The following is a 24,806-nucleotide window of genomic DNA, read 5'->3' on the forward strand; positions in this document are numbered from 1 at the left end:
TTGGTTTTACTCAGGTATTTAGATATCTTTTTATTGCCATCTTCAGTCATGGTTCAATAAATACAAAATTAACAAAAATGTCAATAGATTTTTATTACATTTATTATTGTTGTTATTATTATTATTATTAAATATTCCAAACCAACTGAGATTCCCTGGAGATGTCTGACTATAGTTCAAACATGAGATGCACACAGTGTCTCTTGTGATATTATATTACATTTATCTCAAGCTTATAAAAATATATATTGACTTCTTGAGTGTGTATTTACAGTATTTAACAGGTGGCTAATGAATATAAAAGCATCTGGAATGAACCAACTTGATTCCTGTTTGGTTTCATGTGAGGGGGGTGTTGCAGGTGCTGCTCCCACAGTACTGGGACTCCCCCAGCCCAGGGAGGAGGCAGGAGCCTCGTGCTGTGCTAGAGGCTGGATGGGAAGAGACCAGAATCATTTTGAGGCATTTCCCTTGGTTGAGCAGCTCCAAAACAGCATTGCTAATTAATTTAATTATACCACTTCCCCAAGGAGAGGGTCTGAGAGGATGCAAGTTAATTTTAAAATCATAACAACAATCTATAGTCTAATCTACTCATTTTGTTATTCCACGTTGGTGAGGAGCTCAATTAAAAGTGTTTATTGTTGCAAGAAACTGGGCTAGGAGCATGTTTCCATTGTGGGCTTTCCTTTCCTTTCTTGAAGGAGAGGCTGGGAAAGCCAACGACTCACGTTCCTGCCGAGTTCCAGCCCATCCCAGAACTCCTCTCCTGTGGGACCCCTGCCCACACAGTCATGGCTGTTTCCCACAGGACCCACGGCCCCCAGCCAACCACCAGCCACTGCAGCCCAGGGAAAAGGCCATGACTATAGATAACTGTGCTGAGGTCTATCTCTTTTCAGCTGGGCAGCATCTGTAGGGACAGAGGAGCAGGTCCCAGCAGCTCTGAGCGCAGCCACGGGTGGCATCCACAGCTGGCCCCTCCTTGCATCCCTAACTCTGGAGACAGTGTCTGTCCTGGGGGGTTTGAGGGCACACATCACTGCCTGCTCATGGCCAGATCTGTTGCCCAGACTGAGGCACTATCACCTCATCACCAAGTCCTGCCTGTCCCCAAGCCTCCTGGACAGCAGCTGCACCAGCCTGGAGCCAGCTCCTCCAGCAGCCACTTCCCAGGGTAGCTCCTGCATCCCAACGGACAGGATGAGCAGGGAGAGGGGGAGAAGACCTGGAATCAAACTGGTTCAACCCCCTGCCTAGAGACCTGTAATATACTTTCTCTATAGATAAAATGTAAACATGAAGAACACATAAATTGCACTTGATCCTTAGGATTGGGCATTTCACCAAATGCAGGGCTCAGTTCACTGCTCTTCCTCTTCGGGGTGGAAAACAGTGGGATGGCAAGTGACCAACCTGACTGGACATGGGCCAGACTTAATTTATTTCTGCTAAAACCTCTAACCAAGAGACATTAGGGAGTGTTGTTTGAACTACAGAGGGGGTGGGAAGGAGAGAGCTTGTTTTGCTCACAGTGTGTGCGGGCAGAGCGATCACTGTGCTGGACCCAAGGGCTGCCTCAGGGCCCTTCACTCAATCCTCATTCAGATCCCCATCCTCTGGGAGCAGGCTAACAGGAAGGTCTGACTGGAGCAGATTTCCAGCCTCACTGTGAGCATCTCCCACAGCCTTCATCCCCTTTGTAAATCTTTGCCTTTCAGCATTAATAATTCACTTGCAATACTTACGGATGATAATAAATGCCCTACAAAACTCCGTACAGGGCTGCAAAGACACATCTAATGAACTAACTTCAAGGAAATTGTATTATTAAGGAGATGCTATTTATGTCTTCGTCAGGGATCAGGCTGCAGCCATGGGAGCTGCCAGCGTGCCAGGCAGGCAGCACTGTGCTCACAAAACAAAGTGTGGATGTGCCCTAGACTACCTGATGTGCCCTGGATTGCTTGGATGCAGCACCATTTGCTCTGCTCTTTACCAGAGACACCAACTGAGGTGTCAGACACTCAGTGAAGTAACTCTCAGAGAAGAAGGGACGTGGCTGGAAAAGACTTTCCTTCAGCACAGATGGGGAAAGTCACCTCCCAGGAGCTGGGTGAGAGCTGTGCTCTGCTCTCCAAAAATAAAAGCAGTAAAAGCTCCTTGTGGGGTTGCTGGGATCTGTCAGGTTGTATAAAAGTATCCATGGATTCACCAGCAGAATGCTAGATACAGAAACATCAGCTCTGGATTAAGACAGTGCACAAAAGTCCATCCCACCCTATGAACTCAATTACCACCTAAAACGGCATCACTACAGTTTGACTCATCTTACGAAACAGTGCCAGGGAAAGCCACACCCACCCAGGCACACCACATTATCCCAGGAATCCTGGGCTGCCCTGGCTCAGGGGATGGAAGCCCTGCTCTCTTGCTACATGGAATGACATATTTGGCAGCACCCCGATATTCCCACAGCCCACCTGAGACCACCAGGTTTCACAGACAGGGCTGGCTGGGGCCAGTGGGCATCTCCTCCCCAGGAGTGCCAGGCTGGTGCTCTGCACCTTTGCAGGGCACTGCTTCACACCTGCACCCCTCGGCCGTGCATCCGGATCACCTGGGCCCGGAGGGTCTGGATCCCACTCAGGATGGTCTTCTGGTGCTCCACCAGCGTGATCCCCAGGCTGAGGATGTCTCTGCAAAATGAGCCCCACGTCAGCCAGGACAAACCAGCCCTGACTGCCACGTGCCCCGACACCGACTGCTCCCAGGCAAGGGCAGCACAGATTCCAGACATGCAGGAGTAAGAAATCCCCAACCTTTCGTCCCAGCTGAAGCAATACTGACACTGAGCAGGAATCCCGGGCTCACAGGAGCCTGTAGCACGCCAAGCGTGGGACAGCTCCAACCCCGCCACCCTGTGCTGTGGCACAACAGCTTATCAGTAAATCACACTGGAGTGGGCTCTGCTCTCTGGCAGGGGAAGGAAACACTGATCTCGCTGCGCCCACAACACGAGGTTACAGCCAGGAAACAAGGTCACTTACTGGGCTGTCATCCTGGCCACTGACTCCAGGTAGCAGTAGCCCGCAGCAGTGAAGTTGTCTTTGTACCTGCCCATTTCTATCGTTTCCAGCCACTCGCCTACAGAGCTGAAAGATGGGAAGGCTGAGAAGGTTCGCTCGGAGAAGGGGATGGATGTGCCATGGGACCTGCCAACAGAGCAGGTGATGAGGAGGGAGTGGGGCACGGCACAGCAGTGGGGGGACGGGCAGGCACAGCAAGAGAGTGGTCACCTGGGGCACGTGGAGCTGGGGCACTTCAGGGGCTCCAGACTCTGCACCAACTTGCTGAGGACATTGTGGATGTGGGAGAACTTGGGCCTCTGGCTGCGGTCCTTCTGCCAGCATTGGAGCATCAGCTGGTGGAGGGGTGGCTGGCAGTTCGCTGGGGCGGGCAGGCGGAACCCGTCCTCCACAGCCTTCATCACCTGCAGTGAGGGGGACGTGAGGGGCTGGGGTCAGGTGCTGCAATGCAAATCAAAGGCAAACTCTGGGGCAAACTCTGGGGCAAACCTCCCTCCTCACACCCCGCCCAGGAGCAGCAGCAGCTCCTCTGTGTGCCGCAAAGCCACCACACACCATCAGCAATCACCACACCATCATCTACCGCGCGGCCGCGGGGACTCACGTCCTGGTGGGACATGTCCCAGTAGGGTCTCTCGCCATAGGACATGACTTCCCACATGACGATGCCGAAGCTCCACACGTCGCTGGCCGGGCTGAAGTGGTGATACTGGATGGCCTCGGGGGCTGACCACAGCACCAGGCTCTTCCCACGCTGGACGGGCAGAAGGGCAGGAATGATGCGCTCGCCCAGCGGGACGTGGCCAGTGCTGGCGATTCCCAGGTGGCCATTTATCGGTCAACATGCCCTGCCTGGCACCACAAACCCACGGGCCACGAGCACGTTTAGTACTAAGAGAAAACTTTTCTCTCAATTTGTTTAAAATGACAGTGCAACTGTACACTACACGGGAGTGCAAGTCCTGAAATATTAATGGGAGAGGAGAGTGTCCCCAGGAAGAGCTGATGGCATTTTATACATTAATGTTTAATGAAAACCACCTCAGAGCTGCACAAACACAAGTCCCTTTGCCCTGACTTGTTCTCCTGTAATGAACCATCCCCATGCTGGCATCTGCAGAGCCCTCTGCAGACACACTTGGGGAAGCAGGTGACAGAGACCACTGCTAATTGTAATTAACAGCGGGGAGACCTTGACCCCAAAGCCACACAGCCCTGCTGCAGCACAGTGGGAAAAGCCAGGGCTCCTGCTGGGCTTCCATCCTGTGGCTCTGCAGGAGGCTCCATCCCCACGGCACAGCAGGGCGTGGCTGTGCAGCGGGGCTGTGGCTGGAACAGGCGTGGTGCTGGGCTGCTGCTGTGCAGTTCCCCGCCCAAACACATTGGATTTCTGAGAAAGAAGCTGAAGGTGCAGAGGTCCTGTTCATACCTGAGGAAGGAAATGGGAACTTAGAAAAAGTGTTGACAACTGAATGTGGAAATGCAGCTCACCATGGTGGAGAAGATGGTTTCCATCTTATCTTCTTGTGGCCGTCTGAACCCAGTGATCTTGCACACCAGGCTGCTGCTCACAAGGACCTTGTGTGCAGCCAGGCTTTTGTGCACGTAGCCCATCTCTGCCAGGTACGCCATGCCAGAGGCAATGCCCTGCAGCATGCAGACGAGCTGCGAGCCCGTGAACTGCCCCTCGTGTTTCTTTGAAAGCAGAGGAGGAAAAGCCAAAGGTGAGCAATGGGGACACAGCCAGCAGAGCCTGAGCTGGGCAGACCCCCCAGAACTCACCCTGAGAAAGGAGTCCAGCAGGCCATTCCCCAGGTACTCCATCACTATCATCATGGTGCTCCCTGCACAGACAGACAAGGAGCACAGCGTGAGTGCCACCATCACTCAGGCAGTCTGGACACCACAGGGGTTAGAAATCCAGGTGCCAATCCCTCCATTGCCTTGGAGAAGACAAGGACTTTATCTTGGCCAGGCTGCAAGGAGCAGTGGGTCCGAGGCTTTCCTGTCATTCCCAGCTAGGATCCTACTGAATTCCAGTATCAGAAATTCCTTTCATCGAGACTCTGAACCACATCACAAAGGACAGCACAGCCTAGCGAAAGCAAAAGCACCCAGCTCAGCCAGAATACTTCCTTTCCTAATAAAAAGCCTAGTTAGCACACGTGGTCCAGTTCCTTTGGATTTACATGAATATCCATTTAACTGCTGCATCTGGAGCCTGGTTCAGCACACACACTCATGGGAGAGAGCCAGAGCAGTCAGTCTCATCTGTTTTACTGACAGAATCTCAGTTCAATTTGCTTTTATTAAAAGTCCACGGGTTTGGTTGCTAAGCCAGTCCCACTACTTGCATTTATTAATCTAGCTGGAAGCCTTCTATTAATCATCAAAATGCAAAACCAGCTGATACACGTGGGAACATCTGATCTCCCAGGAGCCAAGTGGACCTCCAGCATCAGGTCACTGCTCCAATGCAGCAGCAGGAGTTCATTCCTGCCCAGGAGCCTCCCGGGACCCCCATACCTCTGGTGATGACCCCCTCCAGGCGGATGACGTTGGAGTGGTCAAACTGGCCCATGGTGCAGGCCTCAGCCAGGAAGGAGTGCTGCTGCTTCTCCGAGCAGCCTGCCCGCAGCGTCTGGATGGCCACGGGCAGCTCCCGCTTGCTGGGCAGCTTCAGGCACCCCCGGCACATCTCCCCGAACTCTCCTGTGCAGCAGAGAGATGGGTTAAACAGGTCCATGGCTGCTCAGCACCTGCCCTTCCCGAGGACCTGCCCTGGATCACCCTCGGCCTTCTCCAGAGCCCCTCGGGTGTTCTCTCCACACTCTGCTCCAGTGCATACTGTGTTTTATCCCACAGGAAGAGGATTAACCCCTTGTCACTGAGCTCATGCTCCAGAGCCTGACTGCTCTGCCTCCCAGCTTGACATGTGCAGGGCCTTCTTTCCAAGGAGCCAAGCATGGCAGGGCCAGAGGGCTCCTGCAGTGCTTGAGGGGGAACATCCCAGTGCAGAGCCACACGCTGCACAACAGGAGCTGTGGAATTCCCAACATAAAAAGCCAATATTGGCTTTACAGCAAAAAGTGTATAGCTATGAATAGCTTTATTGATTTGAAAATCAGGTTCTTGTTGGATCAGCAGTGAGACAAACACACCTCCAAATTCCTTAGATTTAAACGTCTTCCTGACTAATTTATTTCCTGATTTTTCAAACACCAGTTTGATTCTGAAAGGTACAGGGGTTCATCTGAGCTGCTCCATGCCACAGCTCAGAGACAACCTTGTCCCCTCCTCAGTGTCCTCTCCCCTTCAACACTGTCCTTCAGCTGCAGGAAAAGCCCTTCCCTCCTCCCTTTCTCCACCTCTGCTGCTGCTGCAGTTGAATTTCTCTTTAGGAAAAGAAATGACAAAGAATGATCATGTTTCCCACATTCTGGCACACAGTAGCCATTAAGGCTCTAAGGCTTGGCCAGGGGATTTTAATTTGCTTTTAAATTTTAGGCAGTGAAGTTGATGAAAATCAATAAATCATTAGGTTCACATATTTATAAATAGTTTTCATGTTGCTGTCAAACTGCCCAGATGCAGGCAATTGCTGATGCTTTCTGGTCCACATGGCACTCGCTTGGCTGTGCTCAGTATCTCAGGAAAACACCAAAAATGTGGAACCAAGCTCCCAGACAAAATCCTTGCCACCTCCACTTGTAACCTCCACTGCAGGCAGGTGCTCCTGAGACAGGAGCAATGTCACAGCACACCATAGCCCAGAATGCCAGGGGCGAGAGGGGAGTGCTCTGGCTGGGCACAGGCACAGCCCCTGGCATGGCCACCACCCCACAGAACTTGCCTGTCCTGATGATTCTCTCAATTTTTATGCTGGCATTATCCAGCTCCTTGGCAAAGAGGTGCACAGCCTGCATGGGGTCTTCGCAGGTGTCGGGGTCAATGTACGTCCTCCTGGTCGGTATTTTAACTGCAGGAAAGGCAGAAACAGCAGATGAGAAGGGCTCAGCAGAGCTTCCCCCCACCCATCCTGGGAAACACTCCCAGCTTATCCATTTCCAGGGCTCTGGGCAGGACCAACGTGCCACCTTTCTATAAGCAAAGCAAAAGACTTGGCTCTAAGGTTTCTAGGAGGTTTTTTTTGAGATTAAGTGAACCCAACTGCTCTGCTCCACTGTCACAACCCCTGGGTAAAGGAGAGTGGCCCCTTTGCTCTGGTGCAGCTCCCACCCTCCAAAGCCAATTGAAACAGCCAAGGCAGGCTCTGCTACTCCTGAAGTGCTTTGGGGAGCAGAAGAGCATGTGTGCACAGGCATATGCCAGGAATCAAATAAACTCATCAATCCTGACATCTGAATTCCCTCTGACAACTGTTGTCTGTAAAATTATTGCTGCTCAATAATCCAGAGTAGCCCCAGAAAAAAAGGCTGTTTGCTCACGTTTGTAAGAAGCTAACAGAACAACTCCTACACCCCCTGGAAGGCTGCAAATATCCCCATTTCCTCTGGCATGCAGTGATCGCACACGGGAAGGACAGACACTGGCTCATGGAGCTGGCAAGCCCACAGTCCCCAGAGAGCCTTGCTGTGCTTGCCCCTGCTCTGGGATAATGCAGGACAACAACACTTCAAAAGTGAGGACTCAGGGTTGCTTTGGTGGGAGCTGAGTTATTAACAGCAATAAATTCGGGATCCCCACAGTCGCACCAGCCACTTACAGTGGAAGTACAGCTCCTCGTCCCCATCCTGGCTGGCTTTGCTGTACCCACACTGCCTGCAAAGAGAATGAAGATGCATTCCAGCACCTGGGCAGCACCCCTTGCCCCAGCTCAAACCCCTCTGGTCCGTACCCAGCCCCGCTCACCTCCTCCAGACCATCACGCCGATCACGGTGGACACCAGCACCGTCAGCCCTGCAATGGCCACCACCACAATGATGAGGACGGGGTTCTGCTCACTGGAGGCCACTGTCACTGTGGGAGGGAAGCAGAGCCGGTCAGCTACGTGCCCTGGGGCAGGTCTGAGGAGAGGGACCACCCTGGTCACTGCTCCCATGGCCTGCCCACGTCCTCCAGCCAGCAGGGCCGTGGGAGCAGCCACCCGCTTGCTTTTCAGCATCCTCACAACGATTCATGTTCTGGTTCAGCTTTATGAACTCAAGCTGGTGGGATCAGCCCAACATGCTGGGCAGTGCTGCAGGCACAGATGGAGCAATCCAGTGCTGCTGCACTAGCTCCTGGTTTTCTTAATCAGAGCTGAGGAAGATTCCTGTTTATCAGAGGGACATATCAAAATTTATGGCTTACAAATAGTTTTCCTTCATCACACTAGCTCTTCTCTTCCTGCTTTTGCAAACAGGGGTATTAAAAAGCTACATTCTCTATAAAATTTTTATTGGCTTCAATTCATTCTGAAACGTCTTCTGTGTGGCAAATGGAGGCAATTTAAAGCCCTGTTAAGCACAATCTGCACGAGTCGTACTGAGTCAGCCAGCTCAGGCTTGCACTTCCAGCCAAGGTGGGGGATTGTGCTGAAGCCCAACATTCCTCCTCCAGCCGTCTTTTAGTGAAATAAGATGCTTCTGAACCACAGTTATGAATGGGAACTGAAAAGGAAAAGCCCCAGCAGACAACATTGATGCTGACTGCCCTGAACCAGCCAAGCAGAGGACAAGCCAACTGCCTACTGAGCCAGGACAGCAGCAGGGTGGAAGGGAAGGGGGAGCAGTCACATGTTAAGCACATTTTTGGGTAATCTCAGCCAAAGAGCAGAGACTGTCCCAGTCTCCACACCAGAGAGCAGCTGCCCTCGCTGACACTGCACTGAGAAGAGCCAGGACAGGAACCCCCAGGACAGGCAGGGCACCAAACTCATTAAAATCCAGCAGGAAAATGCAAGGACAGCAGGTTCCTGGGCAGTACATGCCCTTAGACCTTAGGAGCAGCAGAACCAGAGGAACAGGTGCTGCTCCATAACACCAGGAGCAGCTGGGGCAGGAGCTCTGAGCGCAGCATCCCCATGGCCCAGCTCAGAGCCCTGACAGGGACAGGGACATGAGCCTTGCTGCACTTACATTCTGCCAGCGTCTCCACTTCAATGCCAGGGTTGTAGTTCCCATAGTCTGGAGAGGAAGATGTTCGGATTTGGAAGATATAGAGGGTACCAGGTTTCAGGTTATTGACCGTCACGGCCGTTGATGTGGTTTTCACAGTTGAGTAACTTTGATCTCTCTGATCCTGTGAAATAATGAGATACCTGAGATGGAGCTGGACTGACAGCTGTGCTGCGGAGCCAGCACAGCACAGCCACATCCTTGCCTCTGGGCCCTGTCAGGAAGCCTGTCTAAGCAGCCAAGCTCCAACAGAAACAATACCTTCACTGGATGTCTCATTAATAGAAATTACATGGGAAGGTCACAGGAAATGGCAGCTAGAGCTGGATGAGGTGCTATGAGAATGGGGGAGGATGGAGTAGTGGAGAGCAGCTGTGTAATCCTGCACAGCTCCTTCCCCCTGCACCAGAGCTCAGCTGTGGAACTGTCCGGCCCCGTCCTGCTCCCCTGCTGCAGTCATTTAGCCCTGGAGTAAATCCACATAGACTGGCAAACACTGAGGAATCACAGCTGGAAGGTGGAGCCCCGAGGAGCACCCCAGGCCAGTCTGGCACAAGCACAGGCAGTGTCCCACCCCCAGGTCCAGCACAGGCAGTGATCGCTCACTGCACCACTCACATCGCTACCAAATGTGTTTTCCATTTGATATACTTTTCCTCTAGAATCTCCACAGTTAAAGCAAAAGCTTTAAAAGCAAAGATTAGGAACTAAGTTGATTTTCATGTCAGCATCAAGAGCCTCATTTCAGTGAACAATTGCTAAACTATAGTTAAATTTCCTGCCCAAGCAGGACGGATCCTCATTTCATACCCCAAGTATTGTGTTGCTGCAGCCCATTTGCACAGGAATTACCGTCTCGGGCTCCAGCATTTGCCCTCCCCCACAGATCCCTCCTCTCAAATCTATCAGATGCTGAAAATCACATTAATATGAATCAGCTCCACGGTAGCTGGTTTCTAAATACAGAACACTGACACGTCACCTGCGCAGTGTGCCTGACGTGCCGTCAGCTCCATAACGAGCCTGAGCACACGCAGATAAGGTAATTTGCAGAACTGTGTCATAGACTGCATTTATTTTGATTTAGAGCCTTGCCCTTGCTCTGCCCACCGGTATTTCTTTTAAAATTCCCAACCCACTGTACCTGTCGAAAAGCAGCAATTTTTAAAATCAAGAGACTGTCACTCCTCCTGTGTGAAGGGCCACTCACAGCTCACTACAGTGGCAGGTTCATGGCCCTCGGTCCTAAACCAGTGCAGAGCACAAGATCCAACACTGTCCCAGAGAGCAGGCTGGGAACACAGAGGCCATCTCCTCAAGGAATTCACTGTGGTGTCACAGTCCTGTCTGGCTGGTGTCACACGGTGGGTGGGTGACTGGGACTGGGATGGGGGGCACACGCAGCACCCGGTACTGTGCTCCTGAAAGCAGACCTGGCTGGCAAGAGAAGGACCCAGAGTCGACCGGGGCACAAGCAGAGCCCGAACCGGTGCCCAGCACGTACCTTCTCGTAGTACTTGACCTCGTACTCGGTGCCGTTGGTGCTGGGGAAGCCTGGCTCCTGCCACGACAAGGAGACGCTCTTCTGCTCTACTTTATCCGTGCGGATGTCGGTGACAGGATTTGGTGCTGGAAAAGTGCAGAGCAAAGGGGCAGTGACTGCAGTGCTGCCTCAGTAAAACCCTCAACAATTTAAACAGCTGCAGAGTGTGCAGCTTCTGCAGTTCTTTCTCTCTGAATCAGGACTGGAATAACTTCAAGTTGGTGACCATCCAATGGGAGAAGATGGTGGTAAAACACAGTAGCTTTGTAATCTGTGAACAGTCAGGAACACTCCAATGGAAAACTGGCAAGAATCCTAACAGCACCCTCTGCTCTCAGTGCTGCAGAGGCATCCGAGCACTGGCTCACATCCTGAGCTCTGAACCCCTGCTAAGGATTTCTGGGAAAGACAAAATGCAATCTTTGATCAGGAGGGCTGATGGGACATACCAAGGCCTCCTCAGCCACTTGGTACTGGATCTGCCCCATGCCAACAAACACCTGAGAGTATGGGAGGGCCACCACCCGCCTGCCCTGCTCTGAGCACAGCCCATGCCCCAGGAGCTGGCTGTGTATTTCTGGTCAGCACGTGCTCCACGCTGCAGCTCCCTCCCTGACACATGTGAACCCATTTAGTTCATCCACTGCAGAATGCACTTGTCAACTACTCCCATTTTAACCAGGTTTGGCTCCAAAACTGTCTCCAGCCTGTGCAGCCTGGTCACAACCCTCAGGCACAGCAAAAGGTGCAGAGGGATGTTGACTGTTTCCAGCTTGTCCCACTTCCCATGAAATCAGGACATTTGCTGGACTGGTCTCTGTCCCACAGAGATGCCTGTGGAGAGGAACAAGTCCCTGGAAAGCAAACTTAAGTATCCGTGAAATTTTGTATTTATTACTTAGCTCATTAATCTTCACTGAAGAAAAAAGCCCTCCTTATGTTTTATTCATGGTGACTTGCTCCTTGATTCCAAGTCCCTTTGGCTTCCAATGAGAGTGTGAGCGAAGCCAAAGGGGCTCCCACGTAGCTCCCAGTGCCCACACATGGCTCCCTCCACTGTGACCCACCCCGTGGCCTGGGACATCATCAGACATAATCCCCCAGTGAATTCACTGGCCCCAGAGTTGGCCCTGAAGGAGACATTGAACTGTCCCTGCATAAGGAACAGGGAGGGAGCTCACCCCCAGCACGAAGCACGGCAGGAAGGTCAGTGATGCTCTGTCTGTGTGCTGGTAAAGGGCCAGCACTGGCAACACCCACCTGTGGTGAAGGTTCCCCCAACTCTTGCCTCAAGTCCAGCTCCTATAAACTAAGCTAAGTGCTCCTTGCTGTGTTACATGATTTTCATCAATAAAATATCACACAACTGCCCTCCTGTACCTCTGAATCCAGCAAATGGACTGGAGAGACCTGAACGTGTGGTCTTGACTGTTAACAAAGTCATCAGGAAAAATCCCACTCGCTCAGGAACAGGCTGTAGAGCAGAGCCCACGGTACATGCCAGAAAAGCAGGCACCAGCCTCAAACAGGTTTAAAAAGCATTAAAGAAAATCACACAGGCTATAAAGCATTTCACACTGTGAAAAAAATGTGTTTCCCATCAATATTTTAAGCTCCCCTAACATTGCCTCTATTCTGAAAAAGCAAACATTAAATTATTCACCACTCTGCCTGATTTTATAAACTCCATTCCCTTGTACGTGGGTTTTCTCCTCTTGATTAAGCAGAGCAGCAGCAGAACAGGCATAAAACTAGATGTAGGACCGTGTCCCTCCCTGGAATGATCCACTGTATCCAAAACCTGCCCTCAGCGAGGGCACCAAATGCCTCTGTGCCCTGCCCTGCTTGTGCCCAACAGAGCCACCTCTCCCCTCCCTCACCAGTTACTGACATCCCAACACAGAACACGCCCTGGGCACCATCCCAGGCAGCTCCCACCTCAGAGTTCTCCATTCCAAACCAGAGAAGCTGCCTCTCAAGTCAGCAGGCAGCTCTTTCAGGGCAAAAACCCCAGGAGTGCAGACCCTCACCCCGGAACCAGCTCATCCCACTGCCCCACTGCCCCCTGGGCACTGCACCAGCCCTGGGCACACGCAGGGAAATCTGCTTCAGAGGATCAAATTCCAGCCAAAATGCCTTCTCCACTCTCAGGAAGAAGGATGCATTCAAGCACTGGCTGCATTATTAATCTGCAGCAGATTTAAAAGCCCTTTAAGGCAGGAGTCGATCCCTGCCAGAAATACAAATGACACGGGCCCAGAGTGCACATTTACATGGCTAATGCAGCTCCACTCCTGCAGGTAAACAGCTCTGCTCACTCCTCAAACACTTTTATTTAGTCCCATGCTGGGGCTAGATTAGAAAAAACACAGTATTAATTTTGCCTCCTGCAGACTAAATTGCATCTCTTCTTTTCCCTGCAAATATGGGGAATGACGGCCAGTTCCCTCTGGTGACTGCTGGAGGGGAGGGGCAGTGCAGATCTGCACTCAGAGCTGGATTAGAGGGGCTAGATAGGGTCCTGTTTCTTGTTTAATTTTTCCTCTGAACCTGCATATCTGCAGCCAGAGCCCCCCTGCTGCTGCAAATGACTTCCAAGATCACGGCATGACAGCCCCCATGGGCTGTTCAGGCATCACTGCTGTTCAGGCATCCCTGGAGTCTCCTTTCTCTTGACCTCTGGCCCCATCGGGCATTTCTGTGGTGGCCTCTAATGCCGAGGGGCTGCAGGGCTGGGACCCCAGGAGATGGCACGCTCTGCAGAGCAGCTCCACACGCCATCCGTGCCAGCCATGGCTGCATGTCCTGCCTGCACAGGGTCCCCTCCTCACAGTGGGGTCTTACAGGCAAACTCAGCTGCACAGCTGCCTCTCCAGGAGTGGACCTTCTCCCACCTTCCCCCCCTCTTTGCCAGTGGGCACAGGTTAACCATCACCATCACTCCTTGCCCAGAGTGCCAAGGCAAGAGGAGCCAGGGCACCGGTGCCTGCAAGACAGGGCAGCCCCAGCCTGGCATTGCCTAGGAGGGGACACCTTCAGCAGCAAAAACTGTCCATGTTCCAAGAAACTTCCCAAGCCTCAGCTGCTCAGGTAATTCCAAGCCACCATCTGCCTCTGGAGACTTGACAGTTCAATGAGACATTGATTTTGAACAGATTACAGGATTAATTATCCACATTCTTTATGTGCATTTCAGTTCCCACAGGAGTACACAGTGTTGAGTAAGAGGCTGAGATTCCCCCTTCCCAAGGGGAAAAGCTGCTCTGAGCAGCCAAGGTACAGGCTGGCATCACCGACTTGCTGCTTTGCTCCCTAAGAGGGCAGGGCATTTGCTGCCCATACCTGACCTCTTGTGTCAATTCGGAGCCCCAGGCAAGGAGACAGCTCCGGAGCACTGGTCCCTCTGCCTGCACCAGACTGGAGGAACCGCTCATTATTAGACCTCCCCCTATTAAGCTCACCCTTCCCCAGCCTGTTCATTGGCTCACTGGCCTGAGCTTGAGAGGCAGAAGATCTTCCGAGAGCAAAATCCATCCTTGAACAGCCAAGATCCTAATGAGAAATGACACTTCTGCCGAGGAGCAGTCTGCAGCACAGCATCCCCCAATGGATCCACGGGGGTTATGGAACAAGGGGAGAGAAAGCAACAACGTGCACAAAAACATTTGATCAAGTGGTGGGAAAATTATTTATAGTAAGATCAAAGTTTAATCTCTTCAGATGAAATTGTTGGCCAATTCCTGCCAAGAGGTATGTGAGGATCGTCTGTCTCCATTAACTGTGGTTTGGCAAAGGGTTTTCATGCAAATTAATAATGTAACTGCAGGGGAATGGACAAGGACACAACAAGCCAGAGCTGACTGTCCTTTGGCACAGCCAACAGCCAAGGAAGCACTGACCCCTCTGGCCAGGGCCCCATCCACAGGCAGCCAGGATCCTGCTTCCCCTCACCTGAGGGAACAGAAATGCCAAATGGGAAACAGAAGGGAATAATTATGACAAGAAATTGTGTCCAGAGACCAGTGCAGGATAAAGAGAGAAAATAAATTTTTTTGTTTCCAAAGGATAGGCAACATTTGAATTATCTGGATTAAGAAGGATTTTTTGTGAATGGGCTGAAAATATTGCTCCATCAAAGGTATTTTTCTGTGATCTGTAAATTCATCTGCAGCTGGATCATGGAGCAGGTTCATCCCTCAGCAGCCCAGGCTGTCACCACACTCACTCCTTGCCTCCCCACAGCACCCGCCATAACCCCCTGAGAGTGCCACGCACCAGTCTTTGTCCACCCCTCTGCCACCACTGAGCACCACGCCTGTGCCACTGGGGAAAACCGAGTGGAATCAGGGCACTGCCACAGCACAGGCCTGTGGAGCCCGAGGACAGTCCCCACACCACCTCCAGACCCCGTGTGCTCCCAGCAGCAAAGCCACCGACCCGTCTTTGGAGCAGACCCACATGTCCCAGAGGTGACGTGCCAGAGCAGAACAGTGCCAGCCACGGCCCCTCGGCGCAGCAGGGGCGAAGCACCGACCCCAGTCCGTGTGTGCCACCCCACACCCTGCCCGTGGCCGTACCTGCGTGGCCGGTGGACACGTTGACCTCGGCGTACTGCGGCCCCGCCAGCGGGCTGACCCCAGAGACGCCGTTGACGGCTGCCACACGGATGGTGTAGTTGACGTGAGGCAGCAGGTTCACCAGGGTGACGGTGCGCTCCACCAGCCCTGTCTGCTGCGGCACGAAGCCCACGCTGCTGCCACACTGCTCACAGCGGCCCCGCAGCGCCGCCGGGCACCGACCACACCACAGGCTGTAGGTCAGGTCGCTGCGGCCACCGGCGTCGGCCGGGGCACTCCACTGCAGCACCAGGGACGACTGCCGCAGGCTGTACACCAGGTTCCTTGGGGCAGAGGGCGGGCCTGGAAACAGAAGAGTGTCTTTGCACAGGTGCCAGGACAAACCTATGGGTCCTCTGGGAGCAGCAGCACAGGCTGGCAGACCATGAGAGCGTGGTCCTGGACAGTCACATCACGGGATGGCACAAGGGGACACGGAGGCACTGGTGTGTGCAGCACAGTGGGACGTGGGACAGAGGATCCCTGCTGGAGTGACGTGTGTGCACCACAAGTCACAGTTCACACTGTGTGTGACAAGCACCCCACTGGACCCAGCACCTCCCCAGGGTTCGGCCCAGGGGCCCAGGAGCGCACCAGTGGTCAGACACTGCCCAGCCACGCCCGGCAGAGCTGGAGGGCTCCTCATTGCTGTGCCAGCAGCTGGACAGCATCCATCACTGAAGCAGCTGGAGTCCAATCCAATTAACTAGAGGCCATTTAATTAAAATCTGTGAACTATAGCGACTAAATGACTGTGCCCCAGTTTTACTGGGGAGTCTGAGAACCTGACCATGCATCTGTCTCATCAGACTGCAGCCTCAGCCTGCGAGCTCCATGGCACAGGGACAGCCCCTCCATCCCCTCCCCACTGCAGCAGCACCCCAGTGCAGACAGGATCCCCAGGGATGTGCTCCCACAGGTGAGGACATAGTGCAGGCGGGGGACAGCCTGGGACAGCCCTGGGCACCCCCCTGGCCCTGTGCTGCAGGACAGACACAGTGCCTGAGCCCAGTTCCCTCGCCACAAGGAGCGGCTGCCCCGGTGAGATGGGACGTACGTGTGCAGGACGCGGATGGTGGGTCTGACGGAGACCTGGAGTAGTTCTTCTGGCACGAACAGAATGTGGAGGCTTCCTCGTGCGTGAAGCTGTGCTCAGGGCATGGGGAGCAGAGAGGGAGATGGAGGGAGACCTTGTAAAATCCTGGAAGACAAGCTGAAAGAGAGAGAGAAGGAGTTATGGGAAGAGCACCACAAGCTGACTGGGAACACACCTGATGACTGCATTTCCCTGTTTCCTGGGACATCTTTTGCTGCTGCTGGCCAGCAGACACCACCCTCCAAGCTTTCCTTGAGCATCTACATGATTCTGGCACAAAGCAAGATGTGCACTGGTTTGACCCAGAAGAGACATTTGGGTAGCTCTGCACTGACTTCCATAGTAAATGTCATTCCCTGCCTAGGGCACTAGACAAACCAGGAAAAACTATCAACCATTAAAATTATTCCCAAAACTTCCAGCTCCCTCTTTAGATTTGAGAAACCAAACCAAAACTAAGATTACATTCATAGAATGGAGACAGAGCTTGCTTCTTCCTTTAGTTAGGCAGCACTGACCACAACACAGGGCAGAAATATCACTGCATCAGGCAGGACAGGAAAATCAATCCTGTTTACAAACATGACAGGATCCAAGCACTTAGCCCAGAGCCCCCATCCCTTGGACGTGCCTGTCACACAATTCTGACATTTCATCATCGGAATTTGAACATTTCCATTTAGAAGCATCTTTCAGACTGTTCCTCCCTGCTTTCTAACAGCCAGATTGTAACTTTACCAAAGTATCTGCCATTAATAATGTCACAAAATGCCCCAGTTTGCACATCCCAGGAACAGGCACCACAACCCTGTGCGAGCACATCCCACAAGGAGTTGTGGGCTTTACTTGCTAATTTTGTTCCTTGGCTGTCCAAAACTTGCCCTTGAGAAGAACAAAGGCACCCAGCACATGTGATGCATCATGTGTGTGTCTCTGTTTCTTTTTTCAGATAAACTCCCACCCTTTTCCACCTCGTCCTACGAGTATTTTTCTTGCTCTGTTTTAGGTGTCCTTGTCATTTTGCAGTGCTCATTTCTGCAGTGGGTACGTGTCAGCTCTCAAGAGATCAGGTCATCAATTTATAGAATGAAATTCTCTTTTCTGTACACTATTTTCTATCCTGTTCCTTGTCCTCTGGTACTACCACAACTAAATTGTTAAACAATAAAATTCAATAATTCATTCTCCCAGAGGCAAAGAGAAGCAGCCATATGGGTCAGACGGATCAATCATCTCTCTCCAGTTCCACCACTGCTGACCACAGAAGCTCCTCAAGGCGTGCCTGATCCACGTCACTGACAGAGAGAGCACGTTCCCCCTTGGATGTAACACTGCCTGCACACACAGTCAAACCAGCAGCAGAACAAGCCACACTGATTTGTGCTGCAGGTTGGCTGATTACCCAACACAAAGCAACCATGGGAAGGGCTCCTCTTACCACCTCATCTGACACGGCTCCTCGGACAGGACTGGATGTCTCTGTGAAGAAACAGCAATGATTCCCAGCCTGTGCCATAGGGACAGCAGGGCCAATTGAGGATGCAGAGCTGGAAAATGCATGATTTCCTACTCCTGTGGCACAGGACAGCTTTCATTTTCCCTTCCCAGCAAAGTCCTGCCAGCAGCAGAAGTGCTGCATGTGCCAGCGTGGATCAATAACGACCGTGGCCTCACTCAAAACACCTATACTGGCATCTATAATTAACACCACAACTTGGTTGTCTTCCAAAATCAATTCATTTCTAGTTTTTGTCATGGAATTGTATCTGACAAAGTTCATCTGCTTTAATGCGTGTTAATTTTCTCTGTTGAAGTAGACATTCATAAAAATGATCTTTAGGAAAGCCACACCTGGAAGAACACGCAGCCAGCACTGGGGGGTGTTGCAGTGAGAACTAGAACAGCACCTGGGGGGCTGAGGTGCCCCAGCAGCCTGACAAGAAGAAAATTAAATACACAGAAATATTTAGTAAGACAGTCTTGAAATATCTAACAGAGTGCATTTGCTGAATCCAGCCAAGACTGACAGAACCTTGTTGCTATTTATGCCGGAATGTTCCTCAAGGACACACTGAAGCAGGCACATCCACTGAGCCAAGTGCAATTTACTGTTGTCTCTCTCAGTTCCCTAATGGATCCACCAAACGGTTCCCAGGGAAGGACTGGCTGACCGGCCTCTCCAGGACACCCCGTACCTGCCGAGCACTTTGGCTCACACAAACCCCTCAGCAAGACACGTCCCCACAGTATTTCAACAGCACATCCAGCATGTCCATCCAGCAGCCAGGTATCCCTAACCTTAACCTGACAGGAATTCTGCAAACTACTTGTGATGCTTATAATTTTTGGAGTAGTTTGCTCTGAAATTGTCATGGAGCAATTTGTGTCTGGCTCTGCTGTGATTTCCACAGCCATAATTATTTCAGACATACTGTGAACCAGTGATGTAAAATACAATCCCAAAGCCTGATAATTACTCCCCAGAGACTGAAGAGAGAGCCCATTTTCCACAGGTGTTCCATGTGCATGGCTGATGGGAAGCAGCACCCACCATCCAGCATTACAGCTGCTGCAGGAGGTGTCACTGATGGGCAAGGCAGATGGGTATTCCAGATTCATTCAGCAGAAAGCTCTCCACCCCTTTGGACTGTCACTTTGCCCAGGTCACAAAGGGGCTCCAGCCATGTTCTGATAGAGCACAACACCCAAGAGGAGAAAGCCAAAATGTAGCTCATGCAGGAAACCAAAGTACAAATTTCCACGGTGATTATTCCTCCAGTGACAGGCACAGATTGGCTCCCACAGCCCCTGCTCGCTGCCCTGATCCCATCCCACGGCCCCTGTGGTGTCCCCAGCTCTGGCCCTGCCAAGGACCAGCTCGGTGCAGCCGTGCCAACCCCGCCAGCACAGGGCCTGGCTGTGGGATGCCCATGGCTGCATCTGCGATGAAAGTAAAACCTGGGGCTTTGTGCAACTTACGGAGCCCCAGGAGGAAAAATAAACTTATTATGCATAATCCTCCAGTATCAGTCAGCAGATAAAATACACTCCAGGAGCACATACAGGTTTGTAAGCTAATGTATAAAAGATGAAACAAATAAAAAGCCCCAAGTGCTGTACATTTGTCAGAGCCCCTTTGGAGCAGTGGTGCAGGACAGGAGAATGGACAGGAAAAAGCTTGGCTTTCCTGCAGCAGGAATTAGCAGGGTCTGAAGGCCTATTTGTTTTTTTTTCATCTCTCCTAATTTCACAGTGAGGGCACAAACATTATCTTGGCCCAGCCCTTTTGGCACTTAAATCAGGGTTACAGGGATGCCAGTTCTGACCGAGTTCAAACGCCTTCCCCAGCTCACCTCCTGCATCCCCAGCTGTGCCACAGCTGCCCTCAGTGCCACAGCCCTGCTGCCACCACAGCCCTGCTGCCACCACAGCCCTGCTGTCACCGCGGCCCTGCTGCCACCACGGCCCTGCTGCCACCACGGCCCTGCTGCCACCACGGCCCTACCATGCCACGGGCACCAGCGGCAGCAAAACCCCCACCACCTCCAGTCCACCACCCAGACCTCTCAGGCCCACAAGAGCTGTGACAGAGACTCTGGCCAAGAAGTTTCACCAGCAGACTTGTACCTGTTGAGCTCTCCAAAGCCACAGGTATGGGACCACAGTGGTGCAACCAGGTGTGCTGTGCCATTACCTTACCCCAAACTCCCACTGTGTCCACCTGCCTCCAGCTCACGGGCTTTTGTCCTCACTGAAGAATTTCCACAGCCCTGGCTGCTTTCATCAGAAAGCTTTTAAAGCTATTCACTTAGCACTATGCTAATGCGGGGCTGCAAAACACACAAAACTTTCAACCCTTAAAAACTATTTTCTGATATTTAACCAGACATCAGACGCTGCTTCACAGAGAGTGACTAATGACCTGCTTTCTGTGAGAGGGGAGAAAAACTTAATTATGTCCATTAAATTACTTCAAATATTTTTCCTCTGAGAATATGAATTATTTAAACTCAACACAGAGAAACCTGAAACATTAGCAAAAGCCTTCTGGGACTCGCTATGTAAATCCCCACTTGAAACAGATGGGGAAAGCATGGCAAGCTGCCACGCAGCCACGGAAGCAATCAACAGCACCGAGATTTCAATTCGATAGCTTTAATAAGGTCTTCTTAAGGAGAAGCCACTGTCCAGAGCTCTGGGAAGAGCATCCCACTGCCTGGAAGGAGGAGGCACCATCAGCACAGTGTAAAACCGAAAAGCCTCGAGTTGTTCCTGAGGGACAGATCCGATTCCGCTGGAAAAGCTCACTCTCCTATCGCACCACTCGCCTCAAATGCAGGAGACCTCTACCTGTCTGGGACTTATTCAGCTGTTTTCTCTCAATCCTTATTGGAGGTGAAAAAGGAGAGGTCCAAGGTATCACTTGGACACAAGGCATGGGCAGCAAAGGGTCTTTTCAGCCGTGTTTTACTGAAGAACTCATCCCCTCTGCCAGGTCCCAGCTGGCAGTAAGGTGCCCAGGGACAGCATTAGCCCTGGAACTCTCTTTCTTCAGAGACTCACACACTCCAAGGAGGAGCACAGCAGCCAGTATCCCACATTCAGGGTTGATCGCACACCTGGCTCTCACCTGCCTTCAAAAGTGAGATGGCAGTAATCACAGACCCTGGTTGGTTAGTGGGACACCCATTAAGGCACATCCATCTTTACAGCTGTCATTAAACGTAACCTTCTGAGCTGCAAAGTCACCACATCATTAAACAGTGTCCAAAGCATGACAACAGCAATCTTAATGTTCCAGACTAATTTTAACATTACGGATAAAGCTGTGGGAAATGCCTGATGGCATCCAGAGCTCTAGCACATCTGCACAGCCAGCACCGTGCTGCAGAGCAGCCCTGGGCAGCGTGTCCCATGTTCCCAACCACCACCCTCCAAATGAAGGTCTGGTGGTTTGCTGGGGAGCTGCCATTGCCTAAAGAAACATATTGCTGACAATAGGCAATTCCACTTGTCCAAGCTGTGCTCAGGCACCTAAGTGGTCTGGCAGCAGTACAGACTGACACAGATAAAAAACTGCCAGAGGACACCAACGGCCACCTTTACCTCTGCATCCCCCGTCCTTCTCCTCAAAGCCGGGGCCGCACGTGCATTTCCCTATGGGGACCAGCCACTCGCCCTCAGTGCTGCAGTGCATCCGGGGGGGATTATCCACGTCCACCTCAGCATGAGCGACACAAGTGCCCTTAACTTCCACCAACGTCGCAAAGGCCGTCTCTGCCACCGTGTCTGGGAACACGGCCAAGTTCTGCACGGTGGTGAGGCATTTCTTGTAATAGACTCGCACAGAGACCAGCGCCACACAGGCGCCCATGTCCTGGAAGCCCAGGTGGAAGCCTCTCTTGCTCAGGTGCCCTATCTCCCTCAGCTCGGTGTTCAGCTTCATCTTGCGCTCGCCCAGGTCCCCCTGTGTGAAACTCTCATCAGCAGCGATGGTGTCGATCTTGGTGTGTTTGCTCTCATGGACGCTCCGGCCCAGGTCGGAGTCAGACTCGACATAGTACAAATTGAAAGTCTCCTTGCAGGTGCTCATCACGCCAGGGATGCTGTTGCAGTCCCGCAGGGTGAACTTGAGCTCGATGAAGATCCTCTGACCGTCGCGCCTGGCGATCCAGCCCGTCTGCAGCCAGTTGTTCTGATTCGGCTCCATGACATTGCACACCTGGTACGTGCGGATCGGTTTGTAGTTCTCATCCACGCCGCTGATCTCTTCCCACTGGGGACAGAATACAAAGGGCTGTAACAGCTCAGGAGCAGAGACACACCAACCTGTATAAATGTCACCACCACAAGCCTCCCCACCACAGGCCATTATGTCGCAGACACCAGAAGTCCTCAGCCTGCCAAACCCACTGGCTGCAGTAACCCAGCTGCTGGACCACCTAACACCTGAGCTTTCTGCAGAGATGCAAACATAAAGACACAACCAGAAAGGCAGCACTGCCAGCAGACCTTGGAAAACAAAGCCTGATTCTGGACAGATCCTCCACTGAGGAGCCAGAGGCCTTCATCTCCCACACGCTCCTTAGATTTTCTGTCCGTGGAAGGGGACATCCAGACAGCATTACTGCACAATGTAATGCTGCATGGGCCACCCAGAGAAGTCCAAGATGTCCAAGAAGATGTGACACTAGTCACACCATCATATGAGGACATCAAACATCTTTGCAAACAGCAGCAGCAGCTTCTCTGCCAGGAGAAGTTTTAGCTGGAACAGGACAAATCCTCTGACCGCAAGTGAAATGGTGTTTCCCCAAAGTTACGAGCAGATTCTGATCAGTGAAATGATGATTCAACCCTCACAGCCTGAATGACGACCTGGCAATTTCCCAAAGCAATTCTTTCTGGGGGTAAATTTATGCAAAATAGCCAAAATGTACCCAAAACAGAGTTTCTTCTGCAGACAAACAGCTGGGCCACACAGATGACTCCAGGATCTATCACTATTCCCTCTGAATGCTTTATTTTCATTCCAGAAAAGCAGCTGTAGACCGACCCCAGCAGCAAAGCCAGGGCCTGATCAAACAAACCCTACATGACACAGAGCTCCTGACAACTCCCCCAGCCACAGCCCTCAGATTCCAAGGGCTGGACTGATCCCCAGACCTCATGCTGGTGTGCAAACCACAACACAAAGCCTTAACTGGCCGGTGTTTATCTGCTTGTTTTAGGAGTGTAAAATCCATTTCGAGGAGGGACTCCACACTAGTTGCACTCAGCCAACACCTCTCTGTTCCCTGGGGTGCCTGGTGACAATTTGCCCATCGCCCCTGGAACGAGGAGACCCTGCAGCTGCCAGTCCCCACCCCAGCTCCGTGTAAGCAAAGTGCTCATACTACAGAACTTCAAATGCTGCTGAGCACCAAGAGGCCAACAGACCCTCTCGGGTGGTGCAGGGGGGCAGTCCCACCATTGTGCTTACCCCGTTTGATGGGTGTGAGGTCCAGCCCAGCTCTGCCTGAGATTCCTTCGAGTCCAGCAGGACAACTGCAGGGAAGATAACATGTTAGCAAACCCACTGACACAGGAAACGCCGATAAAACCCACCCAGTCCAACCGCTGGGAAGCTCAGTGCCATGCTGTGCTGGGTCCCAGGGCACGGGAGCAGCTCCCGCCCCGACTCCACCAGCCGTGTCGTCACCGTGTGAGGACCGTGCGCTGCAGAGCTCCCACCTCGCAGGTAGCTCAGCAGTGCCTTAACGAGTGTTCCATCCCAGGGACGATCCCTCTGACACCGCAGCCAACCCCGCCGCTGTGCCGTGCCTGTAGCGTGCGGATACCGGCACTGAAAGGTACCGGCGGCTGCTTTGAAACAGGGATTTCCCTGGCAGACGACACCCTTTTTCCACAAAACAGCCAATTCTTTCTTTGACAGGAAGAGCTATGTTCCTCAATTCACAGCTTCACGATGCTTCCACGTTGCCAGCCGGCAAACAGCCACAGCCCCGGACCGGCAGGTTGAGCCTCGTCTCGGGCTCAGACACCGGTAACGCGGGGCGCGGCAGCGCATCCCCGGCGGCCGTTTCGCTCGGAGTGCTCCGGGATGCTCCGGGATGCTGTTCCCGGCGCCGGGGCCGGGCGGGTCCGTCCGTGGCGGGGCACCTCCGCGCAGACGGACAGCGGGGCTCGAACCGTGAGCCTGTCACGGCACCGGCAGCGCGGCGCGGGCAGCGGCGCCGCACGAGCCCATTCCTCCCAACGAGCTCGGTGATCGCGGGAACCGGACGCCCCGGGCTGACCCAGCCACTCCGCGGGGACCCGGCCGCCCTCTCCCGCTCCTCCCGCAGGTCCCCGCGCCCCGGACAGCGGCGGCACATCCGCCCCACGACCCGGCCGGCCGGCCCCGGAGCGTCCCCGCCACCGAGCCGAGCCAGCCTCTCCCGGTACCGCAACGCGCAGCCCGACCCGCCGCGGGCGAACAACGTCGGGTCCGAGGCGGCGGCACCGGGCGCGCCGCGCACGGGGGACACGGCGGTGCCGGAGCAGCGGGGACACGGGAGCGCGGGAGCCGCCCTCGGCCCGCCCGGCTCACCCTGCTCGGCGGCGGCGCGGGGCAGCGGCAGGAGCGGCGGGAGCAGGAGCGGCGGGAGCAGGAGCGGCGGGAGCAGGAGCGGCAGCAGCGGGAGCAGCGGCAGCGCCAGCCCCGTCTCCATGGCGCCCCAGCCCCGCGCCCCCCGCGCCGCCGCCGCGCGCGCTCCCCGCCCCGCCCCCGCCCACTGAGCCCGCCCCGGGGGCGGGGCCGCGCCCCCCGCGGCCAATCGGCGGGAAGGGGCGGGGCCGGC

The 24,806-nt window shown here is 53.2% G+C and overlaps 1 protein-coding gene across 2 annotated transcripts; it reads right to left on the reverse strand.

Moving 5' to 3' along the window:
* On the reverse strand, nt 1-24,677 carry EPHA10 (EPH receptor A10). 2 transcript variants are annotated; one of them, XM_039385356.1, is made up of 17 exons: nt 24,557-24,677; nt 23,447-23,511; nt 21,571-22,240; nt 16,426-16,581; nt 15,330-15,671; nt 10,714-10,838; nt 9,171-9,333; nt 7,962-8,070; nt 7,816-7,871; nt 6,943-7,068; nt 5,616-5,801; nt 4,872-4,933; nt 4,581-4,784; nt 3,694-3,843; nt 3,300-3,493; nt 3,051-3,215; nt 1-2,699 (listed from the first exon to the last, which is right to left on the reverse strand). In XM_039385356.1, exons 1-17 carry the CDS (start codon nt 24,675-24,677, stop codon nt 2,585-2,587), a joined length of 3,009 nt encoding a protein of 1,002 aa, XP_039241290.1. In that variant the 3' UTR covers nt 1-2,584. The 2 variants fall into 2 exon arrangements, with proteins under 2 accessions (XP_039241290.1, XP_039241291.1); XM_039385357.1 differs by lacking the exon at nt 24,557-24,677 and having other exon boundaries at nt 3,051-3,155; nt 23,447-23,505.
* Between the last annotated feature and the right edge of the window lie 129 nt (nt 24,678-24,806).

Source organism: Pipra filicauda, unplaced genomic scaffold (assembly GCF_003945595.2).
Source record: "Pipra filicauda isolate LSUMZ 115617 unplaced genomic scaffold, ASM394559v2 scaffold407_size631318_pilon, whole genome shotgun sequence".
Taxonomy (NCBI): Eukaryota; Metazoa; Chordata; class Aves; order Passeriformes; family Pipridae; genus Pipra; species Pipra filicauda.

Coding starts and splice junctions, on each gene's coding strand:
- EPHA10 (XM_039385356.1), bottom strand. CDS start 24,677: ATGGAGACGGGGCTGGCGCTGCCGCTGCTCCCGCTGCTGCCGCTCCTG. Junction 15,672..16,425: donor ACCATCCGCGTCCTGCACAC/GTACGTCCCATC, acceptor TTCTGTTTCCAG/GCCCGCCCTCTGCCCCAAGG. Junction 7,069..7,815: donor CGAGGAGCTGTACTTCCACT/GTAAGTGGCTGG, acceptor CCTTTCCTGCAG/TTAAAATACCGACCAGGAGG.